The sequence below is a fragment of the Aptenodytes forsteri genome, unplaced genomic scaffold, assembly GCF_000699145.1.
Source record: "Aptenodytes forsteri isolate BGI_AS27 unplaced genomic scaffold, ASM69914v1 Scaffold119, whole genome shotgun sequence".
NCBI lineage: Eukaryota > Metazoa > Chordata > Aves > Sphenisciformes > Spheniscidae > Aptenodytes > Aptenodytes forsteri.
In genome coordinates this window covers 10,546,072-10,571,952 of record NW_008796165.1, presented here as the reverse complement: position 1 = coordinate 10,571,952, position 25,881 = coordinate 10,546,072, and the positions used below count along the sequence as shown (strand labels likewise).

Here is a 25,881-nt window from a genome sequence, read left to right as displayed (position 1 = left end):
ATTAAGATAGATGTCTAATCTACCGAAACCTTAAAAACACACCCAGGGCCTGGACACTGGCAGCCAAACACATCAGAGTGCTTGTTAGAAATTACAGTTGCTTTGTTGAGATAGCCAGCAACATCCCACTGACCTGCAATGTTGAAAGAAGAAAGGTTTACTGGAAAAAAATCCAACCTCTGTCAAAACCAAACATTAAACACCATCGTGGTCTTTTTTTTTTTTTAGTTTACTGCAAAGGTGAAGGTTGGGCTGGGAAGATGAGAGCTGCATGGGTGGGTCACTGCAGAAATGCCTCTTCCCCTCCCGCCCCCTCCGCAGCTTTTCCGATGGGTGGCCAATGAAAGCTTATCCCCTGTTTTAATTTTATTTCCCACCCCCACCCCCCCCCATTAAATCTGCACAAGTGTTAACTTTTCAAAGACTCTGAGATTCAAAGTGCTGTATCCAACACAGCCCTTTTTTCTTCTGCCTTTGATTTTTATGCACATTTCAAGCTGGTCAGAGAGTACATGTGGGTTTTGCAAGGGATTTTGTTTAGACTTGGTGGTAGGGTTTTAGCTTTCATGCTGCCAGCTTTCCCAGGATTATTGTCTATTAATTGCCTCTTAATACAGGTGCTAACTAAGGAAAGGAATATTTTTACCTTCATCAAGTTTGGAAATCTAGCATCGGTTTTATTAAATGGAAAGACAAATAAATTTAAACCCTGCACTGAGATATCTTAGCGTAGGACACCAGCGGTTAGAGGTCACCAAGTCACTTGGACTTCCTCCCAACAAAAGCAACATCATTTTTCAGTGTCCAGCCTCACAGTGTCCTGTGGTGCCTCACACAATTCGTTAGTGTCCACACCTGCTCTGTGCTGCTCGGAGTGGGGCCGAGCCACTTTCCACCCCATGGGCCCCATGGCAAAACTCCTGTGGGCTTGGATGGGGCAGGATCAGCCCCCAAGAGATTTCTATTATGCTCATGGTTTGGAGCCCTGTTTGATCTCCTACAGCATAGTTAGATAAAAGCGTGTGGTTGGAATTTCCTTGTTCTGTTATTAAAGCAAAAAAATCCCCTTTATATAAGGAAAAAACCCCTTTCCTTCACCTTGTAAAGGATGTTACAGTTCAGAAGGTAATCTCAGCTCCATTTACCTTTTTTGCATTGGAATAAGCAAATCCCTTTGTTCTGTGCTTTAGCTTCCTCTATCTGTGAGATGGGGATAACTACTTCTCTGGTTGCACAGTCCTATATGGATGCACCAGGGTTGCCTCCATGCCTTAGAGTATGGTTCACAGGCTGCTGTGTAATTTCTCAGCATGGAGATAACAGTATTAAGGAGCATGTGAGGCCCTTCTAAAGTGTTACTAAAGATTTTTGCAGTAGGTCTGTACACGTAGGTGAGTCGTAGCCACAGACAGAATGGCTGAATAGGACCATTTTTGGAGAAGAGTGACCATCCCCAAAATCAGTGTAATTTTTTGCCTGCCACGTATGTCTATCACTCACTTCAGTGCAAGTCACCATTCGTTACCATTTTCTGAAATGTACCTCTTGTATTCTCAATAGTTTTGTACCGTGGGTAGGGATGGGAAGTGGTGGAGGTTGAAAACTTAGCACCTTTACGGGGTTCAGCTGTTGAATTTGTAGATGCATCCCTGGCTGCAGTGATTTGTATAATCTGAGTTTCCTATTAAAACACTGAATTGGAGAGGTAGACTGGGGCAGAAGAGCTGATGAGGCCAGGTGTACCATCTTCATGGTACAACCCTATGCTGCTTGCCTTCCATTTCCAAGAGCGTGTGGGCTGTAGCCCCACTTCTGGATACCTTTGCCTCCAGCAGATCTCCTAGTGTGAATAATGTCTCTGTGGTGTTTTGCTGAGGGATCCCAAAGGCATCTCTCTCAGCATTTAATTTTCTGTCTTCTTCCAGACTTCCCTCTCTAGTGTTTTTCTGCAAAACCCATTCTCTGGTTGCCTTTTGGCACCGCTACAGGCTTCTCCGTGCTGGAACCCCCTTGCCAAAAAAAATGTGGGTGGTGACCTAGTCACTTAGACAGTCCGTCCTCCAAGAAATAACCTTGTGGAAGGAGAGCCATTTTGAGCATGATTTACCATTTGCCATGGGCCCGGGGTCTTCTCTTCCTTGGGTAATTACGGCTGAAAGAGCAGCCTCTCACCCAGCCCTCAAAATCAAAGGCATGCTATGTCTTCTAAGTAATATCCGTTCAGCTATGGAAAGTATGTTTATGTTTCTCATGTTTAAAAAAAAAAAAGGGGGGGGGGAAGGGGAAAAAAAAAGGGAATCTGAGGTTACTGTTTTGCTGGAAAAATGTCAAGACTTGATTGGCAATATCCCGCTAAACCACAAGTTTGTAGGAGAGAAAACAAAACCATTGGATTTTCTAAACTATGCCTATGCGCACTTTAAGAAAATGTATACCATATAGGTCAGTTATGCTCTTATTATAGCTGTGGCAAGCGTACATATAATTGAAACGTGGAAATACTACCCCATGCTGTTCAATGAATGAAGGGAAAACAAATCTTTATTATTCCTGGGTTCACATAATATATAGGAACGCTATTGTCTGTCTTTTTTTTTTTTTTAAAGCCAGTTTTAGCTTTCAGATGTATTTTATTGTCTGTGGGAACATGTGTTTTACAGACCTGTCATGTGAAAACTATTAACAAGAGGAACTGGAGAAATAACAATAAGCCACGTAACTGTGGCATGTGTACTCCCTGAGTTCAACTGTTATGCCGCTGCTTCAAGTGCATGTGAAATTGGATCGCGCCGAGCGACATTAGCTCTTCTCCTGCAATTTTTCATTGGGAAACTTAAGGATTTTTTAAGTGGCCTATTAATATCAGATTGCTGGCATCAGAGGCACGTTTTGGGGCCAAGCTGGCTAGGCATCAAAACAGTTAAATAGTGGAATGAAGATCAACTGGATTCACACGAGATGTCCGATTTTTATTTACCAAATCTTAGCTGGGCAGGCGCTTCTGAAACCTTTCCTTGCTGATTCACACATGTGGTGGAAACTGTCCTGCCCTGCCAAGCACCACGGGGCCCAGTGCTTGCAATTAACCTGTTTCCAGAGTTTTTAGAAAGGATCTGAAAGGGGTCCTGAGCGGTGGCCCTGGCCGCTCTTGGGTACCTGAGAGGCTTCAGGTTTGTGTGTGGTTGTCCCTGCTCACAGATGATGGAAACTTTCCTTTTTCTTAAGATTAACAAAACCCCCTAATAATCCTGGATTAGGCAAACCTATTAACATATAGAAAAAGGAGCCAAAATGGATTGCACAAAGTGAAATACAGAAAGTGGTTCACGTGGAGATGGAGAACATTACTTTGACACTTTTTAACTCCCTGGATGGTACCTTTGCTAATCACATTTAGCAGATTGTGATCACTAAAAATGTACCGTGCACAAATTTCGGTCAAACCCAACAGCACTTTATTTTTTATTTTATTTTTTAATTTTAGAAGGAAAAGCCCTCTGATGTCTTAGACTTCTCGCTGTGTAAACAAACCCACAGATACTTAAGCCAAGTTAGTGGTTGACAAATATTCCCTAGTGCTTTCTGTAGGATCTGGGTGTGAGTCCTGTTTTCTTGGCCCAAGGACAGTTTGAACCGCTGTGCATTTGTTTTCCCCTTACCTGGGTTTCGCTCTGCAAGTGGGAGGAGAGTTTCCTGTACCTTGTTGTTTGTGATTTACTCTGAACATGGGTTTCAGGGGATTTGGGGCTTGTTTTGGTGGGGGTGTACCGCTCGTCTTGGTGATGGGCTTAATAGCAAAGATGGATGGGGAAACTGAGGTGAAGGGAAGGAGGGTGCCCTGCTCAAGGTAACATAGTGGCTGGGAAATACCCCAGGGCTCCTTCCAGGTTTGAGGCAATGCTGTATTTCTCTGAAAGACTTAGAAGAATACGGAGTTACAGATGTGCAGCAATTTAGAGGTGTCCCCTCCATAGTGTGTGTCCTAACCCATCGCCCCATGTTTTTGAGCACATCTGCTCCATGCCTGGTGTAAAGGTCCAGCCAAGCTGTGTAGACACAGGTCTCTTGCACAGAGGGTTCACAAACCGTGTTTAAAAGCAGATTTCATGTGGCTTTAATGTGATTGAAGGTGAATGGTCTCTGATGGGAGTTCAGCAGCTCTTGTGGACGGACTGGCTGGGTGCGTACTCAGGTTCCCCTTGCATGGATGGGTCAAGGATGGGTGTCCCACAGCTGCTCAAAGCACATAGTCTTATGACATTAGTACGTACAAACATACGTATACCCTGTAAATACAAAGAGGAGGGAGCCAAGGAAGGCTTCAAAGGCATAAAAGTAATGGGGATGGAGTGTAGCTGGGCTGACCAGATAGGAGAAGCTGAGCTGATAAATCCTCCAGTGTTTGTTTGCACAGCTCTGGGCTGCCCTGCTGTGGGGCGCTCAGCAGAGCACTGGGCCCTCCCCAGAGAAAAGTGCCGGATTTGTTTTCATGGCTTTTTGCAGAGGGATTGCTTTAGGGGTCCGTTCCTGTAAGTTAATATTTGCAATGCACAAGGCTTAACTGAAACCAGGCAGTGCAGACATCTGATAACCATAACAGAGGAGATGCTTTTTCCCTGCAAGAGTGACTTGGAAAAACAAATCCCAATGCTATTCCCTTTGGAGAGATAGCAATATGAAAAGAAAAGTATCAGGAACGGTGCTGCGTGGTTTGCAAGGGTTTTTCTAGTTGGGTCTTTTTTTTTTTTTTTTTTTTTTGTGAGTTGCTTGTGTTTGCCTGTATTGCTGATGGGTTTGGTTATTGTCTCCCCTTCTTTCTAGCCGGGTTGCCCTTCCTCATCATTGAAACAAGCACAATCCAGCCCTACCAGCGGGGCTTCTACTGCGACGATGACAGCATCAGGTACCCGGTGAAGATGATGGAAACTATCAACGACGCAGTGCTGTGTGCTGCAGGCATCCTCATCGCCATCCTCGCTGTAAGTACCACCTCTGAAACCTCCTCTCCTATCCCTTGGGCATCCTCGATGGCTTTTTGTCACCTCTTTAGATGATGGCACTAATGTCCCGTTGGCGTTGGGGGTTTAACACAGTCTTGCCGGTGTGTCCGTGCTACCTACTGAGGTGCACATCTCCTCTGCAATTATCTGACTTCCGCGTGAGTGTGGAGCAGTAAACATTTGCAAATGAAAGCTTGTAATAGGAGGAATGAGATTACTCTTGAAGCCCGTGAACAGGCCCAAAGCTGTTTGGGCAAGTCTGTGAGCTCCACAAGAGCTTTTTCACCCTCCGGTAGGAGTTCAGAGTAGAAGCAAAAAGACTTGAGTGTCAATAAGGATTTGGCGTGGTTTGTCCCTATTCAAATAACTCTTGGTATTTGCCTATTTTATAAGGTTTTAAAAAATACTGAGGTGCACATCTCCTCTGCAATTATCTGACTTCCGCGTGAGTGTGGAGCAGTAAACATTTGCAAATGAAAGCTTGTAATAGGAGGAATGAGATTACTCTTGAAGCCCGTGAACAGGCCCAAAGCTGTTTGGGCAAGTCTGTGAGCTCCACAAGAGCTTTTTCACCCTCCGGTAGGAGTTCAGAGTAGAAGCAAAAAGACTTGAGTGTCAATAAGGATTTGGCGTGGTTTGTCCCTATTCAAATAACTCTTGGTATTTGCCTATTTTATAAGGTTTAAAAAAAAAAAAAGATACATCTTTTCAGCTAACCAGTGCCTGGAAAAGTTTCACAGGTTAGTATTAGAATTTTAAGAGATTGTATATTACAGCCATATTAAAAACACAATTAAAACCTTCCACGGGGAGCGTATTCCCAGAGTCCTCACTGTAAAAAGTAGTTAATGCACCACCTTCCCAATGCCTCCTCCTTTCTCTTTTCCTCCCAGGTTTCCTAGAGCTGTGCTAGGAAACGACTGCATGGTGAGAGCTTTATATGTCAGCCAAAAAGCTGAATTCAACCCATGGAGCTGAGCCTCCTTGTGGTGTGTCTGGTGCTGGGGCAGAAGGCAAGAGCTGTCTCCTGGTTGTTGGTTAAACGCTTCCAGCTGAAGATGAAATTCTCCTATGAAGATTACCTATGTTTTCCTTCTCAGCTGCTGCCAGCACAGCTCAGGTGCTTTCCCAGAGGCACTGCCTTCCTCTTGGCCCTTCAACTGGGGAGGGATGGAGATGAAGAGGTCAGGAGCACTTGTTCCCCTCCTAGCTTTCATCTTTCCTCGCAGGAGCAATGTCATGGGCAATAGGTATTTTAGCATGGCATGGTGCCTGCTTTGGTAATACCCCATCCTCAACCTTGCTGCTTCGTGCCGTGAATATCTCCATCATTTCCGGATCTCTCCATCGTTTCCTGACCAAATATACTCACTTAGCAAAGTAAGTCCCCAAAACTGCCTTGTTCCTATGCCCCCTCCCTCCTCAAAACAAGCCCAAAAGGTGCCAGACCCCCAATTCTATAAACACGGCAGAATTTTACCCTGCAGGTGAGTTACCCCTGAGTGTGGAAAAGCTATAAAAATGAAATGAAAAAGCCTCTCATTTTCACATTACTGCCCGAGCTATCAGCATGCTGGCTCCATGCAGAGTGTGCTTCTGATCAGTAATAATGAGGCGGTGGCAAATACAGGAGTTGGAACAGAAACTGGAAACCTAATCAGCTGCCTATGCGATCCATCAGCTTTCTACCACGAAATAGCAGGTCAATTAAAAGAGAAAGAAAGTCCCCAAAGAATTAGATGTTTCTGCCCTGGTTTCACTGTGCCCACAACAAATGTAACTTAATAAGGTAAATTCAAAAGCTCAGCCATTTGTATCACTCAACAGCAAATAACCAACGAGGAATTGAAGCAACAGATTTCTTTGCTATGGCAGTGTGCATGGAAAATTCAAGTCAGCCTGACCTCTTTTTTCAGATGTAACCCAGATACCAGAATTACTGTAGCATAATAGGAATTCCTTCCAAATCCACAAAGCACTGACTCCGCTCCTTTCGCTCACAATGTTTGCCTTCGCAAGGCAGGACAGCGGTTATGAGGACTTCCAGGGAGCTGGCGTTTTGGATGGCACAGCCAAAATTTCACGCCCTTGCTTTACGTGGCGTCGTGGGCAGTCTAGCCCAGGGTAAAAGGTCCAGGTCATGTTTTAAATAGCTTGAGGACACACAGAGTGCTCATTAAGTAAACGGCAGAGGCAAAGACCTTTGCTTCGATCAGGATGTGAGAGGATGTGCATTTGGTTTTAATACCTATATATTTACTGACTTTAGGCAAATTTCCATGCAGATGACCCTGGAGAGGCTTGTGTCCCTGAGCTGTGTGCTCTCACATCTCTCCTGACTGCTCTTCCTGCTGGAAGTTGGTTAATTTGATCATCTTGGGCACAGAAGCATGTTGATGATCCGCAGGATGGCCAGGGGAAGGTGACATTTTCCTCTTCCTAAGCCTCATGCGGGTACCGCTGCTGAGCCCCCTGTGTCCCCACACCGGACAGGTCTTGAAAGCCTGTGAAAAATACCTAAGAAAATTAATTTCTTAGACTAAGTTACACAGCCAGATTAGCTGATTGTTTTACAGTTGAAGGTGATATGCTTCAATGTGATTAGACACAGAGAATGATACACCAGAGATGTAAGTGATTAGAAAAGGTCTAAAAGTAATTACAGGCTAATTGGATTGCTGGTGATACCTTATGATAATGATAAAATGGGCATGAGAACCAAATGTCTGCAAAAGACATTTGCAGACAGAAAAGTTTGATATTAGCTTTAGTGACCATCTTTCCTAAATGTGTGTGAGTGTCCTCCAGGAGCTGTGCCCATCACATAGGCATGGCATGTGTGCCATGTGGCTGGCTCGCCAGAAATGCAAGGCATAAGAAGAGCTTAATATCTTTAAGACTTTTTTTTTCAGGCTGTCTTTTCAGTTCATGCACATCTACGCTGCATTTGTTTTTCACCGTCCTGCTTTATCTGGGATGGCACTGCCAAAACAAGTTTACCCAATTTTTGGCTTCTTATTAAGGTTGAGCCATGGCTCTAACTAAGCTGAAAGGGTTCATGGCTGCCCAGCAGTGTGTTAGTGAGGGAATGAAGTCTCCAATTTACAATCTGCTACATGTGTTCAATTACCCAGACCACCAACGGTGAGAGAAAAATATTAATCCCCAGACTTTTGTTGGTCACATGCCTTTCCCAGGCCAAGAACCTCGGGTTTACGTGGATTTGTTTGAGTTTGGAGTAAGGGCACATCCGCCGGTATCAGATGTTGTCCTTAATTCAGCTCATCTCCCCTCTGCAAAAGCCATGAGTTTTAAGCCTCATGGCTCCCCTTCTTGTGAATTTAGGCTTTTGGGAGGCTGCAGGCGGTGGCTGTGCCCTCGTGCAGCAGCATCCGTGTCCATCCAGGACATCCTGCAGTTGCCTCCTACCAGAGGAGCAGGAGATGCTCCAACCTTCCTCTGCTGTTCTCATGCCAGTAGATTTCCTGGCTGCCAGCTTGTGCTGGAAGATGGTCCAAACTGGAGATAAACCATGGTCTTTGGAATCTGAGAGGATTAAAATGATCCTGGAGCCTGTTAGCTGCAGCTCCCCAGACAACTCTTGGTCACAACCAGATTTCTAAGAGTAAATCTCAGCGGTGACATGTAAATCCCAAATGATGGTGCAGCCACCCAACGTATTTCTGTGCATGGTAGCAGAGCGCTCTAACTTGGCCTTTATTTTTTATTATTATAGTTGTATCTCTCTTTGATAAAGCCTGCTTAGCTGCAATTTCAGCTGCCTTAGGTCAACCTTAGTTTTTTCAAGCCACGGTACGAGTGAGTTCAAACAATGATTACAGCTTCATCTCCTCTTAGTCTAATTGCCATACTTTTCCAGTTTATTAGTTTCCAAAGGTTGTGCCAAGCTTTTAAAAAAGGTAGGCAGGGGAGCCTTGTCTCCTGCATGCTGCTGGCAGGCTGCCACGCAGGGAGGAATATTGCTGGCTGCTCCAGAAAGGGATTAACATGAAGGCATTTTTCCTGACAGTTAATTTTACGTATCACAGTCCTTGTGACTAGAGAGGGGCAGGGATGAGGAGGTGGCCGAAAAAAATCCCGCCTCAATTTATTACTCAGGTATAAAAGTATTTAAAGTAATGAATAAAATCCTAAAGCTGTAAATCTGGAGCTCAAAAACTAGTTGTGTAATGTGACGGAGAACAATTTAAGCCTTTGCCTCTTTGGGAGAGGTGAGACATTTGGACTTCATTTCACAGCCTGATTTTCATTAACCCACCTTTTAAGAGTCGGGATTATGAGAAGTCAGGTCCTCTGCTCCCTGACTGTGATTTATGGCGATATTGTCAAACACCAGCACCCCTGTCACAAGAAATGCATAATTTGCTGCCATGCAATGGCAAGACCCCTTGAAATGCCCAGAAATACCTGGCATTTACGGAGGCTTTGAGCAGCTTGAATTGGGTCTGGTGGCAGGAAATTTTGGGCCAGAATCTGAAAAGTTTTGGGCTTTCTGAGTCTTCCCCTGTTGCGTTCATGGTTTTCAGAGAGGAAGATAAGCAGGTTGTTCATTTGTTTTCCTCCAAAATCAGTTTGATAAGAGGGTAATGGATCTGGCCCCTCCTTCCCAAACACACACTAATTCTTAATCTGGTTTATGTTAATTTTTTTTTTTTACACTATGCTGGTATAGATCTGGGGTACTATTTCACTTCTGTAAAGATATACCAACACGCTAAACCAAAATCTGGCTTTATTCTTTCTTCTTGTTTATTGAATTTTTCCACAAAACAACATTTCGAGCAGTTCAGTCTCTTCTTAGCAGGGAAGAGGAGGAGGATGGAGAGACACTGGGCTATGGGCTCTCCTTCCTTGCTGTGGAGGCAGATTCCTGGTTTGAGATGCCCAAAGCACCAATTGCTGTGTTGGCCCTGCATTTGCCACCCGTGGCTGGTTTTACACAGCATCTTTCCTGCTCTCTAACCTCTCTGTTGCATTTCCCCCACAGATTATAACGGGAGAGCTCTACCGCATCCACTACCTGAAGGAGAAGTCGCGCTCCTTTATCCAGAATCCCTATGTGGCTGCTCTCTACAAGCAGGTGGGCTGCTTCGTTTTCGGCTGTGCCATCAGCCAGTCCTTCACAGACATTGCCAAAGTGTCCGTCGGGCGCTTGCGGCCACATTTCCTGGAAGTTTGCGATTTGGATTTCTCCACCATCAACTGTGCTAAGGGAGTTTACATCCAGAACTACACCTGCAGGGGAAGCGACAGCAAGGTCCAGGAAGCCAGGTGAGAGCCCGTGGCATCAAAGTGATGGGTTGCTGCCACCAAAACGGTGTCTCACACTGAATATGTCTTAGGGTTTCTCTGCCAGCAATAGATGATGCAAATGCTGCTTTCTCTGCGAAGGCTGTAACTCCATCTGCCAGTAACGGGCAGTTTCCCTCTGGAATTGTGGGACTCGGCTGAATAATATTTCTTTTCCTTTCTCTTTACTCCTACACTATTGTTTCCGTGATTGGTTGCTCAATGTGGGAATTCACCGTAAGAGCTGAGCTCATGGTGAGCAGCTCAAGCTGTTCCATGCGGCAGAGCAGAGGGCTTCTCCTCCAAGGAGGCTCCTCCCCTTCAAGCTGTCTATCAAATCCATCAGATGTCAAAACTGAGCATTTCCAGGGGTTTGTTTCACATGCTGCAATTAAGCGACCGGAGAAGTTGCTCACTTCTTATTTCTTTATGGTTTCCTGGTTATTTGAGGCGAGACGATGAGTTATCGGGCTATCCTGGAAATAACTGCTGTCCCACAAGTAGACCAGGAAGAGACGAACAATGCGAGCATCCTGTCCATCCGTTCGCTTTCTGCCTTGCGAGTGAGCGGGGTGGATAACAGGGGTTTTATAACCCGAAAGATTGGGGGTTGTGGGTCCCTCTGCTTTGGGACCCTCTTGGTAGCAGCAGGCAAGTCACCATATTACATGTAAAATTATAATACCGAAGACTATGGTGGCTGGTTCTTAGCACCTGCTTTGTTTTGCAGGAAATCCTTCTTCTCCGGGCACGCATCCTTCTCCCTCTACACCATGCTGTATTTGGTGGTAAGTAACCTCAGCCTTGCTTGAGATTGAGCTGATTTATGCCCTGTCCCACTTTCCTGAGGCACTCACCTGCCTCCAGTAGCAATAACAGCATGATGAGCATTGGAGATAGAGGTTCGGTTGAAAAAAAGAGCCTGAACAAGTGGTGGAAAGATCCGCTCTCAGCCCCTGTGGTGTTATTTGGGATGGAGACTCCTGGGGTGACAGCTGAGCTGTGCAACTTTGGGATGTAGTCAAGGCTGCAATTAAATCCGAATCCTACTAAATCTGTGGATGACCTGTGCGATTTTGTTCACCCCACGTTGTGGTTTCTACTGGGGAGAGTTTGGGGCGAGCCAAAATGTTGCATCGATGGAAGGGGAAGATGTGCTCTCGTGGCTCTGTTGGGGGGTGAAGGCTGGTTCCCAAATGTGCCAGTGGAGCAGGTGGAGCAGCCTCTGCCTGCCTGGATCTGGAGTAGAGGGCTGGGACTTGTTTTTCTTTGTCAGTGAGAAATGGGTCTACCCTTCCTGCGCCGGGGCCGGGGCCGGGGTGGCTGCCAAGGTGCTTCCTGCCAGGGCTGCGGGAGGCACGCTGCCCGCACCCCCAAGGGCCTGGACACGCACGCAGCATGTTGGGAGGATCTGGATAGTGATTTGTTTTCCTTTTTTTAATTATTTAGTTTTTAAAAAATCAGGAAAAAAGGTTTTGGATTCAAAGAAACAGCATGGCACTGATACAAACATTAAACGTGCTTTTATCTATGAGCAGTGCTTTTCCCCCATCCCTTTACTTTACCCTCTGAAAAGATAAGTGACGACTGCTTCCTCCTACCTTTTCAGCCCTGGATCCCCCCTCCCAGTGAGCAAATTTCTGTAATTTAATTACTAAGCTTTCCAGGCTGTTGGGGGCAGCGTATTAAATTCTTTCCTCATTTCCCCCCCCCCCTTTTTTTTTTTTTTCTTGGAAAACTTCTGAATTTCTTCAGTAAACATTTTGGCCGCTTCCTCCCAGCTGTGTTACACTGCAGAGCCACCCTGGCAATGCTTTGCAGGAGGCTCAGCCCTCCACTGCTGCCATCGCAAAACTTTCCAAGCTGAGTTTGGAAACCATCGCTCGCACTGGCATTTATTTATTTCCAAGGAGATCTGCAGGCAGTCAGATAAGTCAGCCCCGACATACTTTCAAGCCTGGTATCTGGAAACAGTGAGGACTGCCAGTCCCTATTAAGTCGGTGGTGGTTTCTCTTGAAATACTCAGCAAGATTTGGGTTGTCCTTCCAGGTAATTTTTTAGGAGATGCTGCTCCTGGGCCTTTTTGGAAGCCAAGGCCGATGCTTTACCTTTTGCACAGGACCATGCCCTGCAGCATCCATCAGGGTAGGCGACAAACCTGGGGGACTGTGCCCAGCTGGGCAAGCGCTCACCCCCTCTCTGCATTTCCACCTCGCTCACTTCGGCAGTGGCTGCCCAAAGTCACCAGGCTTGACCCTGTTTCCGCAGGGCGCCGTGCAGACCATGTTGCTTTGCCAGATTTTTTCCTTGTTTTTCTGAAAAGCCAGCGGTTACAGAGCAAGCAAGAAATGAAAGAGCCTGTGGCAGCACAGCAGGAATGCCGGTGTCTGGGGGGCCAGTGGCAAGAGGTGCACTGGAGACCCCAAAACTGCTTTGCACCAATGCCTGCTGCCTCATTTTCTTTTTAACATCACAGCAGGCTTCAAAAGTGGCATTTAGCTCCTTTTTCGGAACAGAAAGCTGTCTTTGATCTCTCTTTGCTGCCCTTCCCCATCCCCATATGGGAGCACTCGGGCTATCAGCAGCCTCTGCCCTTCTCCCTGTCTGGTCTGGCACAACAGGCTGCTCCACTTATCCCCCTCCATGGAGGGGTTTTGACGCTAATCCCTTAAGAATTTTTTTTTTTTTCCTTGTCCCAAAACTGGGATAAGGTTGGTAGCAGGCTCCATCTGACCAGGTGTTCAGTTGCCTCGTGCCTTAAAAAGTCAGGGGAAAAATTACACCAAGTATTTGGTCATAAATTGAAGGGAGAAAAAGGCAACTTGAGACAAGACAGTGTGACACAGTGCATATCGGAGGTGAGGAAATGATCTTAAGGCTTTTCCAACAGGCAACTTGAGACAAGACAGTGTGACACAGTGCATATCGGAGGTGAGGAAATGATCTTAAGGGTCTTTTCCAACCTAAATGATTCTATGATTCTAACTTGTCTCGCGGCACTCTGTCCTCCATGACTCCAGCTCCCTGGCCACTGCCAGAGCCTGAACGAGAAATCTCCTAGAAAAAGGGAGGCAGAAAATCTGTCATGTTGGAGAGGCTGATAATACCCCAAAATAATTAGAACAAAAAATAAAAAAATGAGGTTATAATAAGCCAGAGAGATTTTATTTAATGCAAAATAAACCCCACTGTCTTGCCCAGCTGAGTGATTGAGTGGGCTTTTGGAAGCCTGGTTAGAAACGTGGCATCTGCCATACCAGCACCTGCAGGAGGTGGGTTTGATGGATTTAATGAAGGAATCATCTCAATCAAAACAAAATGGTTGTTCTCTGGTTCCTGGGAAGCGAGGGCTGTGCCACAACAGGTTGTTGCCAGCACTTTGGGTACTGGGAGTTTGCCAGGAGCCTTTGCAGAGTGGGGGTGTTTGTGGGGCTGAGCGCGTGCTGCAGAGGCTTGGCTGATCAGCCGCGTCCTGAGTGCATTCCCTATTGAACAATACTTCATATTTCAAGGATAAGTCACTTCCCGTCTTTCCTGGCATTCCCTGGCTTCACTCTTAGAGCCCATTCTGAATTACAGTGTTTTCAAGTTTGCCTCACCTGATGGAGACGGGTGCCAGAAAGCTTTAGTCGGTCTATTAAAAGATACCCGGATTCCCACGCATCCCACAGGGCTTTGCCTGCACCGTGGGGATGGATTTGCCTGGGTGTTTGGTGGCCAGTGGATGGGTGACCACAACTTCCCTGTTGCCTGGCACACAGCAGTGCCCTGCAGTATCCATCAAGGAGAAGCAGTTTGGCCGTGGGCTCCCGGTAGGAAAACGCGGATAGATGTCAAGCCCCAGAGGGCTTTGGGGGAAAAGTCTCAGGGTAAGGCACTTGCAACACAGTAAAATCTCCTGGGATGTAGTTCTAAACACTGAGACTTCAGGGCTCAGTTTTTCGCAGCTTTCTTGTCACCAAGAATACCCAATTAACATCAGACCTTTGTATAAAAAATTTAAAAGGGGAAATTACGCTTGGGTAATCCTCTTTGTCTTAATTTTCCTTGCTTTGTTACTCCTTGGCTGAGCGAGCCCGTAATACATATTTATAGCAGGCTGAGGAAAGAGGAGGTATATCACAGCTTATTCCACGCAGCCCTCTGGACCTGACCCACACCTCTCGATTTTGTTTTGCTGGATGTGGGGAGCCTTTGCAGAGAGCGATGGGGGCTTTCCGCTCCCCTCAAGCACATGAGACCATAATGCTGATTTTTTTTTTTTTTTATGGCATGAAGTTGCCTGAAACCACACAGAGGATGCAGAAAAACTAAATTAATGTCAGAAAAGCTAAATTAATACCCCTCAGCAATGTTGGCTGATTCTGGATAAAAGGGGAGTAAAACAGGGCTGCTCGTGTATTTAATGTGTGTTGGTGGATGAGGTTGAAGACTTCAGATCAGAATGTGTTTTAGTGTGTTCTACTCATTTATATGAACAATTAGAGATGTTGCCGGTTTTGTGTATCTGGGTGAGCGTGAAGCTTTGCACTGGGGTTTCTTGCTGAAGGGTGGAGAAGGTCCCAGTGCCCTCATGCTGCTGAGCAATGATGTGACTGTGTGAAGGAAACTGCGTGGTGGTTGTGGACTTGGAGTCAAGTTTAGCGGTGACGCAAATAAACTGGAATTACATCAGAGGCCAGGGCTGAGGTGTGAACTGCGTTGCTGAACTGATGGGGATATTCCTGATGGGGTGGGAGGATGCTGTACACCCAGAAAAGGCAGGGAAGAGGCAAACAACGCAGCCCTTTGGTGCTGGGAGGTCTTTGCCCTTCTCCTGTCCTGTCCCCTGACCATCTTGGTGCTAATAGCCGAATTCTGCAGTTCCCCTTCCTCCAGCTGGCTTTGCCCAGCCAGGGCAGTGTGTTACGCCGGGGTGAGTTTGGATTTGAGGGGTTTTGGCCCCATACCGTTTTGGGTACTGCTCTGTTTGCAGATGGGGCTGGAGATGGAGGTAACTTCAGGTCAGACAGCCAGAAACAAGACCAGCCATTTCCCAGAAGGAAACCTTAGCTGTGACTAAGGGACGTGGTTGATGGAGTTCAGCCTTGCGGTGGTGAGAGTGTGAACAGGACGGGATTTCTGCGTGGCAGAAAGCCCTGGGAGGCTGGAGGTGATGCTTTTAGCCCGTGTCCCCTGCCAGCTCCTCCTCGATGGGTTTGCTCAGGGGTTGTGTGTGGCCGCAGGCTGTCCCCATCAGCACTGTGGAAGTCCCCTGGCAGAAGAAGAGCGATGTGATGTCCTTCAAGCCATCTGCTTTGTGGTAACTTGGCCTTTGCCAGGAAACAGTGGATGGGAGCTCCAAATAACTCCTGCTCTGTGTGATCCCGTTTCACTTCATCTGCACTTGCTCCTGTTGATGCTCCTCCTGACTTTCGCTGCCCTGTGATGGTCTGTGGTGGAAATAACCATGGTTGTGGTCTTGACCCTCCATCCCCTCCCAGGAAGGGCTCCATCCAGCCCCACGTTCCTAACCAAATCTGGCAGTCCTTAGCAGGCGGCACTTCACATTTGCTGCCAGGTTTCAAAGAAAACATTCAAAAGCAGGTTTTCAGATAAATTGCCAGGAACTTCCCATTTCTTAGTAATAGCACTAATTCCTGTTTTAGGGAAATTCTGATCCTTTCAGCCCCCAAGCCCCCCTTTTGCTTTTTGACCTTCTCTTATTAACTAGGTTTTTCTTTCATACTGAAGGCAGAGGCAAAGTTTGGAGCACTCCAAGGCTTGCCTTTAATGTACTTAGGGGATCCTCAGCACCCTGGTGTTTGAGCACAGTTTTTGACGTACTGCATGCTCATGTGTCTGTGGAATATGAAAAGTGCGGTTATCCTCTCTTTTCCTTTTTTTTCTTTATGAATAGGGAACTAAAGAGCAATTTTCCAAGACTTCTATTGTGGCAGTAAAAGGAGCTCAGTCGAGATCCTCACACTGATAGTGCGGTGTCTGAGATGCATCTATTCGGGCGGGTTTTATTCCTCCAAGATATGCAGGTGTGAGTTGGGTGCTGGGGACTTGGGTGGCACCCAGCACACTCCGTACAGTGCCACAGTGCCATGCTGCCTTTGCACACCTTTTCTAGGGCTAAAGTGTGTAGATTAGGCACACAGTTCAGAGCTGTGCTTTGGAAGGAGAGAGTCAGTATGCAAACATGTTTATTTTTTAATCATTTCAGCTCCAAAAGTGTCTGCTTTATTGTGTGTTCAAACTCAGGGTTAGCTTTTTATTCCCAATTTTTAATTGATACTTTGCTTCCTCACCTATAGATGACCTATTTAGCCCAAGCTTGTGGGATGGAATGGTTTGAGGGGATGTCAAGGCTGTGCAAAAGGGACAAATGTCAGACTATCCAGCAGCAAATTTCTTTCTTAAGAGGTTTGACGTGACAGATCCTAAAACTAAAGTAAGATGGTAGGTTTCAAGCCTTCCTGGTAGAACTAAGAGTAATAGTTTATAAGATATAATGGAGCTATAAGATATATGGAGCTATAAGATATAATTGGAGCTAATTTTGCTCTGCAACAACATACTGGAACCTGAGTTTTGCGCTGTCTCCTGGGCTGGGCTGAGACTCTTGAACATAAAAATAATCCTGAGCCTAAACCATGGCAATAGAAGCATATTTTTATATCTTTTGTGTGCTTTAAAAATGCTACTCTCCACAAATGCTGTTTTTTCAAGGGATATTGTCTCTGCACTGAGAAGTTGTATTTAAAGATATCGGGGCCCCCAGCTCTCTCTGTCACCACCTTCCCTGAATGCTTCCCAGGAGTATCCTGCCTGCACAATTTATTCTCAGTGGCAGATCACTGGGTGCACAAATACCATGGCAATGAAAATTCAGCCAGCCTAAGCATTGCAAACTAAAAATGCAGTTCCCTGCTAATGAACCGCTTAGATATTTGCTTGCAGGATGAAGTGCCTGCTGTTAAATCACTGCAAATGACTGTGCAGGATGGGGTTGTGCTATTTTACAGCTCCAGCTTTCCAGCTCAGTGGTGCTGCGTTTTACCTGGAGGGAAAGCACCTCCTCATTGGTGGTGGTTTTTTGTTATTTTTTTTTAGATCTTTCTGGGCAGGACATGCCTCCTAATTTTGATACGTTGATTGTTGACTCATCTTTCTCCTGAGCATAGAAATTATCATCACAAACTAGAGAACCAGCCCACTGGTCCATTCACTGGGCTACATCAGTGTGGGTTTGCTGTGGGGATCTAGAGATCTGTAACTCATCCCGTAGCGTCGCATGCACAAGTTTGGCTGGTGTGGGGTGTGCGTCGTGGTGACGTGGCTCCGTTCCCAGACTCGGGCTGGTTTGCAGATATATTCCCTAGAATTGTAACGTGCATTAGCCAGCACCAAGCTGTTTTGGTACTGCTGTCTTCCATGTTAATTGGCTAACAATTTGGATAATTTGGAGCATCTGCTCCATTCAAATGACATGATGTTTCATTTCCTCTAAAGAGCCCAGTGTGTGTTCTTTCCAAAAAGGGGTAAATATAATGTTTATGCAACAGCCAAACATACTAAATTGGCCAAAACAATGCTTCCCCCTTATCAGCTTTGCAATTAATTCTGCTTTTATAGGTAAATGGTGTCATTAAGTTATTTGTCGTTTCAGGGAACCCAGCAAGAGCTTCATTCTCTTTTATATCAAGGCAGTGTAAACTGCTCTGGGTGTGTAAAAGGGATCGTAAATGGGTGTTAAACCCCTTTCCAGCCCTCTGATGTTGCAGAGTCCCACAAAGCACGCTGGGTCTGACTTCCAGCGCTTCATTTAGGTACAGGCAGAAAATACCTGCTGTGGCTGAGCCCACAGGCAGTGGGTCTGAGCTGCAGGAGCTGAGCAGCACTTTCCAGGCACTTTTACGCTCTTCAAGTCATCGAATGCCTCTCTCCTCCCCAAGCCTGAAGGTTGCTGTGGTGTGCCTCCCTTCCCACAGCCTTCCTCCCCGCGTTGTGCCCAGCCCCGCTCATCTGTGGGCAGTGGGTTGCCGTTTTCCTGTCCTCTCTTCCCGCCCAGCTTCCCGGTTCCCACAGGAACCGGCTGTGCCCGCCCGCCGAAACGGGAATTGGACCAAGAAAGGGCCCAAAGGTGGTGGGGGGGGGGGATGGGATGACAATATCCACTTGACGTCATGTCAGCTTCGTCTTTTTGGGTTGAGCCAGGACCTTGCTTTTCCCTCGCTGGGTAAGAGCAACTTCCCATGCCATGTGACAGGGCGGCCGCTCGCTTACACCCCTGCAAACAGCGGGGCTCGGGCTGGGAAACGTGATGGCAACATTAGAGGATTGCATTTTGCATCCACATCGTCAGCAGTTGTGGCTGTGTCTGGAAATCCTTGGGGCTGGCTCTGGAGGTGTGGCATGCTGCGTTGATTCCTGTTTTTCCTCTGAGAGATGCTGTGGGTCCTGCGTGCCCCAAATTTGTGACCTTGCTTCTGTTACACGCTAAATAGCGGTAGGGAGGAATTTCCAGGATGTTGTGTGTGACCTTGATGGACTTGGAGGCTGAAACAGGGCTCGGGGGAGAGCCAGGATGCCGGGGGTGCCAAGCTCCTGACCCTGGCTCACTGAGGGAGGGCTGTACCCATCCGCCTCTGCCCGCATCCCCTCTATGGGTTAAAATCCCTCCAGCTCCTCTCCCCTCAGCATGACGGAGGCCACAAGTTTGCAAAGAGCATCTTTCTTCTTTGACAGCTCCCCCTTCCTTGGGCCACGGGGGTACAAGTGCCCCATGGCCAGCCCCACAGAGTGGGTGCTGCCACGCCACGTTTTGGGCACAGCTTCTCCTTTGCTGCCCTCAAATTGACGCAATCTTTTTGTTTTCTTCTCTTCCTCACAGTTTTATCTGCAGGCCAGATTCACGTGGAAGGGAGCCCGCCTGCTCCGTCCCCTCCTCCAGTTCACCCTCATCATGATGGCGTTTTATACCGGCCTGTCCCGTGTGTCGGACCACAAGCATCACCCCACTGATGTGCTGGCGGGCTTTGCACAGGGAGCCCTGGTGGCTTACTGTGTGGTGAGTACAGCAAACCGTGCAAGGAATGGCAGCGGGGATGCTGGTGGGGGTCCCAGGGGAATAGCAGGCACCTCCCCAGCCCATGCTGCTGTGAGCTCATGTAACACCCCATTACAGGTGGGGACGTGGCAGGAGGCAGCGTGCTCTGAGGGCTCGGTCTAGTGTCATCCCCACGTGACAGCGCATGTAAACCTCGTTTGCAGGTGGAGTGCAGCTCAAGAGTGGAGCACCCTACCAGCCCAATGATGGGTGCTCTGATGGACACCCGGCAAAGGACGGCGCACCTGCCAGCGCTTTCCCCTCCCCATGAGCAAATGCCACTTCTGTGCTGGAGGGGTGAAGCAATTCCTCTTGTACCCCACCAAACAAACTGCATATTCAGCAAAAAATGCAACGTTTAGGGTTTTTCCCCATCAGCCTTGAGCTCCTGGAGGCTCCTGGGCAAAGGGCCCCTTTGCCCAGGCAGCTAGGGGTGCTGAAAAGGCGTTCAGACAAGGGAGAGTGTTTCCCTCTCGGCTAGCAGCATTCGCTTCTCCATCTGCTCTCAGTAACGAGCACCGGCTCGTTTGCAAGGCTTTCCGCCAGGATCCAAGCGGGGAGTCTGGGTGGCTGGGATTATGTCTCTTCCCTGCACAATCCAGCCAAAAGCCGTCCCCTGGGAGCGGGAGCTGGTGTCTGCCCAGCGAGGGGAGGCAGGGTGCCTCGTTTGGTGGTGGGTTTTTAATGTAGCGAAAGGGCTCGTGAGAAAATGGTGAACAAAAGCCGTGCCTGCTTGTCTTCGGCTGCTGGGCTTGTTCTCATGCAATTTGCTTTCTAAAGAGTGACCTGATTGCGCAGCCCTGTAATTCGAAGTGACAAATGTAGATGTTTAAAGTAGGCAGGGTGGGGGGCACCAGGTTGGGTGGCTGCCTTGCATAGAAACAAAGGGGCTGGGAGTTATGGTTGTTCCTGTGTCTGTACAAACTCCTGAAAGCAAGATTTTAACAGCTTACCACTTTCTTGGGGTTTGGGTTTTTTTGTTTTTTGTTTGTTGGGGTTTTTTTTAACTGATCTAAAAGTAAAGCAGCCCTGGAGGCAAGGAATTAAGTTCGCTGATGTTATATTTTGCAAGGAGAGAAAATAGGTTATTTATGTACTTTCCACTCATTCATAATATTCCAAAGCCAAGACAAAAATGTCATCGTTGGGAAGTTTTGATGAAGTATTATTAACTCTCTGAGCAGTAGCTGTTGGGTTTTGCCATTGCCTGATACCAATGTCCCACACGGGGCTGGCAAATTCAGAGGGGGAAACTAGAGAAGTGTGTGTGTGCACAGACACGTGCTGCTGCTGCTGTAACGCTTGCTCGCAGCAGCAGCGTTACAGGTCCTGCACCCCTCATTCCAGTATTGTCAGGGTGTTTCTCCAAATCCTGGTAATCTTTTCCTATCCCAGCAGTCAGCTGTAGTACCGCAATGGCAGTGCTGGCAGCCCTGGGGAGAAAAGGCCCTGGGCCACGCGGGGAGCAATGAAGCAGCTTGTCTCAGTCCAGGTGCCTGAATTTGTATCGTGTGGGTTTGTTGAGGCACCAAGTGCACATCACCAGGTGGTTTTACAAGGGGGTATTTACCTCTCTGGTGTGCCTTTCAGCTTGAGAGGTGGGATAACAGCAATATATACAGGGGGAGTAGGGACCAGGTGATCCATCCCTGGATCCCAGCAGTGGTTTCAGAAAGGCAATAGCTCTCTGGATGCTTGGGACGGGCATCTGGATGCTTCCTGTCTGGGATGAGCAGCAGGGCTGGCCATCCCCTCCCGGCCCTCTGGCAGCTGGAAGCTGTGCTGGGAAGGGGAGGCTGTGGCAGCACTGGGCTGGTTTTCCTGTGTTGAGGTGAACCGAGGTAGGAAGCAGCTGTCTGGAGTTTCACAGGCAGGCTGGGGTTTGCCTGTGAGCCTGGGGCAACCTGCACTACTCTTCCCAGCTGGCTTGTGGAGGGGGCAGTTGTCTCCAAACCCTTTGCAGGCATGGCTTGGTGGCTGGGGACATCTCAGGCAGCAGCTTAGGTCTCGGGGTAGGGTTTAAACCCAACCATTGTCCCATTTTGCTAGCTTGCAAAGAACCATCAATATGTTCTTGTTCTCCCGAATCTGGCTTTGCTGGCATGAGCCATCGCCTAGGAGGGGCCAGCAGACTTTCCTCCCTTTTGGGAGAAGACAGCAAGGGACAAGAGGAAGAGTCACCCCGAGACTCCCTGGCGTTTGCATTGAATGTATAGTTTAGCAGCTTTATGCTAAAATTACTGGTATATCAGAGCAATTACTGGTATGTCCTGGGGGTCCTTGCCCAGCTCTGGGATCCAGCTTTCGTGCACGGGATGCTCTGAAGCAGAGGGAGGGACCTGGAGAGTCATCACCTCCAACCCACCCTGGGTGCTCCCAGACACCCCTTCCCCCAGCAAAGCCTTCAAGAGTCCACTCTGATGATAGTCAAGGGCTGTTAAAATACCATAGTTATCAGGCTGTAATTTTCAGTAGAAACGAATTGTGGGTTTCATCTCTGAGGGCTGCCAGAGCTTAAATCCAGGTTGTGCTGCAGCAGACACGTTTGTCCTTCAGTGCCTGAAACAACAAGTAGACATTAGTGTCAAGCACTTCCAGCTGATGAAACATTCAGAGTCAGATCCAGGGTGAAATATGATGAGGATTTCTTAACTGGAAATAGTTTTTATGCGCGTTGTAGGCAGCCTGCTATGTGTCGTGTAGTTTATGTCTCATCTGATGGAGAGAGAAAAGGGGAGACATCGGAAGGACATGCTCCTGGTGTCGCTCTGGTTAGCTTAGATGAGTTGTTTTAACCTCTCTGTATGTGGTTAGAGTTCTTCAATATAATGAAAAGGAATAGGGATTGTTAAGTGGCAATATAAGATATTGGCTTACTTTGTATAATACGCACTCAGTCTTCTGCCGTCAAGTTTTCTTTATGGGTGGAGAGCACCTTCTACAGGAAATGGAGCTAATCCAAGTGAAAAACTTTGCACGTTTATTAGTCCTTTTTTGTGTTAAACAGTTCAAGCATTAGGAGGATTTAACACACTATTTTAACCGCCAAAGATCACGTTTCATGATTCCTGTAAGTGTTTATATAACCTCCAGCCATGTTAGTGAAATACAGTTTAAAGAGAAATGAAACCTCTTAGTCTCTGAATTAAACCCTGAAAAGCAGCGAGCAGCACAGTAAAAGCTAAAATACCCAGGATGACACTCCACCATAACTCATTCCTGTCCAAAATAAGGACCAGACTCGGTGTAATCCCCATATGCTTCTTGCACCATAAATTGATTTGTCATGGCTATCTTGGTGCAGAAATTGGACATCTTTTTGATTGAATCCAGCTCTCTGAGGTGGGCAAGTGAGCGAGATGGCATCAGAAATGCACCGAGCCAGCCGAATGGGAGTTTTTTACAGTTATTAACGACCCAAAAGAAAACCATTGCCAGAGCAGTTCAACACTGTGATGCTGCAGCAAGAGGCCGGGCTCCAGCTTGTGATCCTTGGTGGGTTCAGCTGGATCCTGTTATTTAACCAAAGGCACAAACACTGCCACTTGGATGCCCTGTAAACAACTTTATCAGCTCTGTTATACAACTAGGCAGCCAGACACCAACACATACACTGAAAAGAGAGCTGTTTTATATGTCAGCTCCTTCCCTGCTTTTCCACGAAGCAATAAAAGCTGAGCAACAACAGCTCAGTTTCCTGCATCCCTGGTTATAATTGTAGGAGTAAATTGCCACTTACAGCAGGTTCACTGTCTGTTCAGCTCAGTTCCTTATCTGCCTGTGCTGATAGGGACTTGCAAAAGTTGTTTCCAAGGATGACTAGACCTGCTGCATAGGGCTCTGGGTAGCTAGAAAATGTGGAGATGCAGAGGGGAAAACCTTTGCTCCCTCCCCGTGTTACCCAGCCTGGACGTGCTAATCTAATATTTTTCCTTTGAGCACCTTGGACTTATTTTTTTCCCCTGATTTATCTTGTTGCTTAAATGTTGCATCCGAGTACTGTGGGAGAACACTCAAACGTGCTGCTAATTCCTACAACAGCGTGCTGCTCCTCCTAGGGCTTTGGCTCAGCAAACCCACAGCTCGGTCTGAATTGTTGGTGCTTAAGGATGTCTGAGATGAGCCGGCAAATTTGGGCTGGCAGAGGCAGTTGGCGGCAGGACCGAAGTTTGGGGCTTTGGTGCCAGCTAACAAAATGATGAGTCCTCACCACTTTTTGCCCCATCCAGAGGATCCGCGCTGTCTGGCTCTTTTCCTTTCTGGTGTGGGGCTGAGTTTTGGCAAGGGAGAAAGTGCCCCGGTCCTGGAGGACCGATAAGCTTTGTGCAGCAGCTGCCAAGGGAGGATGTGGAAGTTTCCTCCCAGCACTTTGTTTCTTATTGTGTTGCTACCTTCCGAAATTGCCAAGCGCTGGCTTTTTCACATCCGGGAGAGGGGTTACATCACGGGATATTTAGGAAGAAGTAGTCAGGAATAGGGCCTCCTCTCCTTAGGCTTTGGCTTCAGGACCAGACTCCGGCTTTGTACCGGTGCCTTGGTGGGGCATGAGGAGAGCATCGCTCACCGTTGACTCATTGCTGATAACTTTTAATACGGCTTTGATTTGAAAGCTTTTAATTGCCTACCTGATGTCTGGCTGAATGAATTGTTTCACACCAACTCCATCCCTAAAACCACTCACCATGAGTCAGGCCAGCCCTTTGGAGACCTTTGTTATTTTATTGGAGTGTGGACCGTGTATCTGTTTCCTGGCTTTTCAACCCGTTCAGCAGAGGTTTGGGTATTGCGCTCAGTGATTATGCAGTGAGAAATTAAATTGTTCTGTAATGTTTTCACTCTGTGTTTTGTGAGGTCTGAGCCTTTTTCCGTATTGTACAGAAAGGTGGTAGCAGGCGCTTGGGATTTCACAGCTATCAGTCTTACGGGCAGGCATTCAATAGCACAAAAAGTGCTATTTTTGCAGCTTAAAGATATGTATATACTCTGTAAACCAAATTTTTGAATAAAGCATCACCCAGTGTGGCTAAGTTTGCCTTTTCCACTTATTCCTACAGGTGTTTTATGTCTCGGATCTCTTCAAGCCCAAGACAAAGACTTGCCTGCCTCCACCACCCATCCGGAAGGAGATCCTTTCACCTGTGGACATCATTGAGCGGAATAACCATCATAACATGGTGTAGACCTTTGAGATATCGGATGGGTGTTATATTTTATTTTAATTTTTTTTTTTTGCAAAAAATGACTGCTGACAGCAACTACCTGCTGCTCTCAAATCTCATCAGACAGTAGAATGTAGGGAGAGACTTTCTTGCCCGACCAGTAAAGTCTTACTCTGTGGTCTTTTCAACTTGCGACATTTGGATGAAAGGGGTGGTGATCAACTAAGTCAAAAGCGACAATGAGAAAATAAAATAAAAAAACAAAAAACAAAAGCCGAACAAACAAAGAGAGGTGCCGGAGTTCTGGATGTGCAATTGGTTTGAGTGTTCATGTTGTAGTGAACGCCAAATTGTTCATAGCCTAATGAACACTAAGGGATTTTTGGAAAGCTGGCCATCTTAGGTTTTTTTACTATGAAGATTTCCAATGCCTGCGAGGAAAAAAAAAAAAACCAAACAACTCATGACTAAATTGTATAGCACTATATACGAGAAACAGCACTGAGTCAAGATCTGGGATTGGTTTGTAAGAGTTGCTTTTTTCTCCTTTTGATACTAGTTTATTTTTGCCTCCTCTATTCCATACTGTGACTTAGTTTAGAAGAAGCTTGCCCAGTCAAAGATCTCCGAAGGGTCTCTGTTCACACAACACGCCTTTAACGAGCAGTCCTGAGACATGCAGTGAGGCTGAATATCTCCATCCTCCGTGCAGAGAAGCCACATTTCTTCCTCTATGCTTGCTCCCTGACGAGGGTTCGTCCTGCCTGAGCCCCCAGGCATGTGCAGCACCCACAAATGGCCCTTCATGAAAAGAGCATCCTCCGCTTCCCGGCCTTCCCCCCAAAAAAATCGCAGCAGATTTTCTGCGCACCTGCGGGAGCTGGCGGTTTGCAAGTGGGTAGCGGCAGCTCTGCCGAAGACGTGTTCGCACTACGACCTCGGGGCTGAGTCCCGGGGAAACTTTTATTCTGCAGTTTCGGGACGGGCTGCTGGGCGGCACGTCCCAGCCTGGGTGTCAGTCGGTTTGTGCGTTCCCCCCTGCTCCTTCTCCCTTGGGCACGCCGGTGCACGCCATGGCAGAGCTCTGCCGAAGACGTGTTCGCACTACGACCTCGGGGCTGAGTCCCGGGGAAACTTTTATTCTGCAGTTTCGGGACGGGCTGCTGGGCGGCACGTCCCAGCCTGGGTGTCAGTCGGTTTGTGCGTTCCCCCCTGCTCCTTCTCCCTTGGGCACGCCGGTGCACGCCATGGCAGGTACCAGGTCCTGTGCTCCGCTCGGTGACACCGATGGTAAATCAGACGTGCCTGTATCGA

At 47.4% G+C, this 25,881-nt stretch overlaps 1 protein-coding gene and 1 long non-coding RNA gene across 2 annotated transcripts in view; one reads left to right on the top strand and one right to left on the bottom strand.

The window, feature by feature from the left end:
• PLPP3 (phospholipid phosphatase 3) overlaps window positions 1-24,640 on the top strand; it is a 62,913-nt gene extending 38,273 nt beyond the window's left edge. The window contains exons 2-6 of the mRNA XM_009287501.1: window positions 4,764-4,979; window positions 10,009-10,292; window positions 11,041-11,098; window positions 19,193-19,369; window positions 24,463-24,640. Coding sequence (XP_009285776.1) covers window positions 4,764-4,979; window positions 10,009-10,292; window positions 11,041-11,098; window positions 19,193-19,369; window positions 24,463-24,588 — 861 coding nt within the window. The 3' untranslated portion in view covers window positions 24,589-24,640. The remainder of the gene's footprint in view (window positions 1-4,763; window positions 4,980-10,008; window positions 10,293-11,040; window positions 11,099-19,192; window positions 19,370-24,462) is intronic.
• Window positions 24,641-24,642: 2 nt separating this feature from the next.
• LOC103905656 lies at window positions 24,643-25,875 on the bottom strand. Its single transcript, XR_657966.1, has 2 exons — window positions 25,679-25,875; window positions 24,643-25,504 (listed from the first exon to the last, which is right to left on the bottom strand). It is a non-coding gene; the product is annotated as an uncharacterized LOC103905656 (long non-coding RNA).
• Window positions 25,876-25,881: the final 6 nt, after the last annotated feature.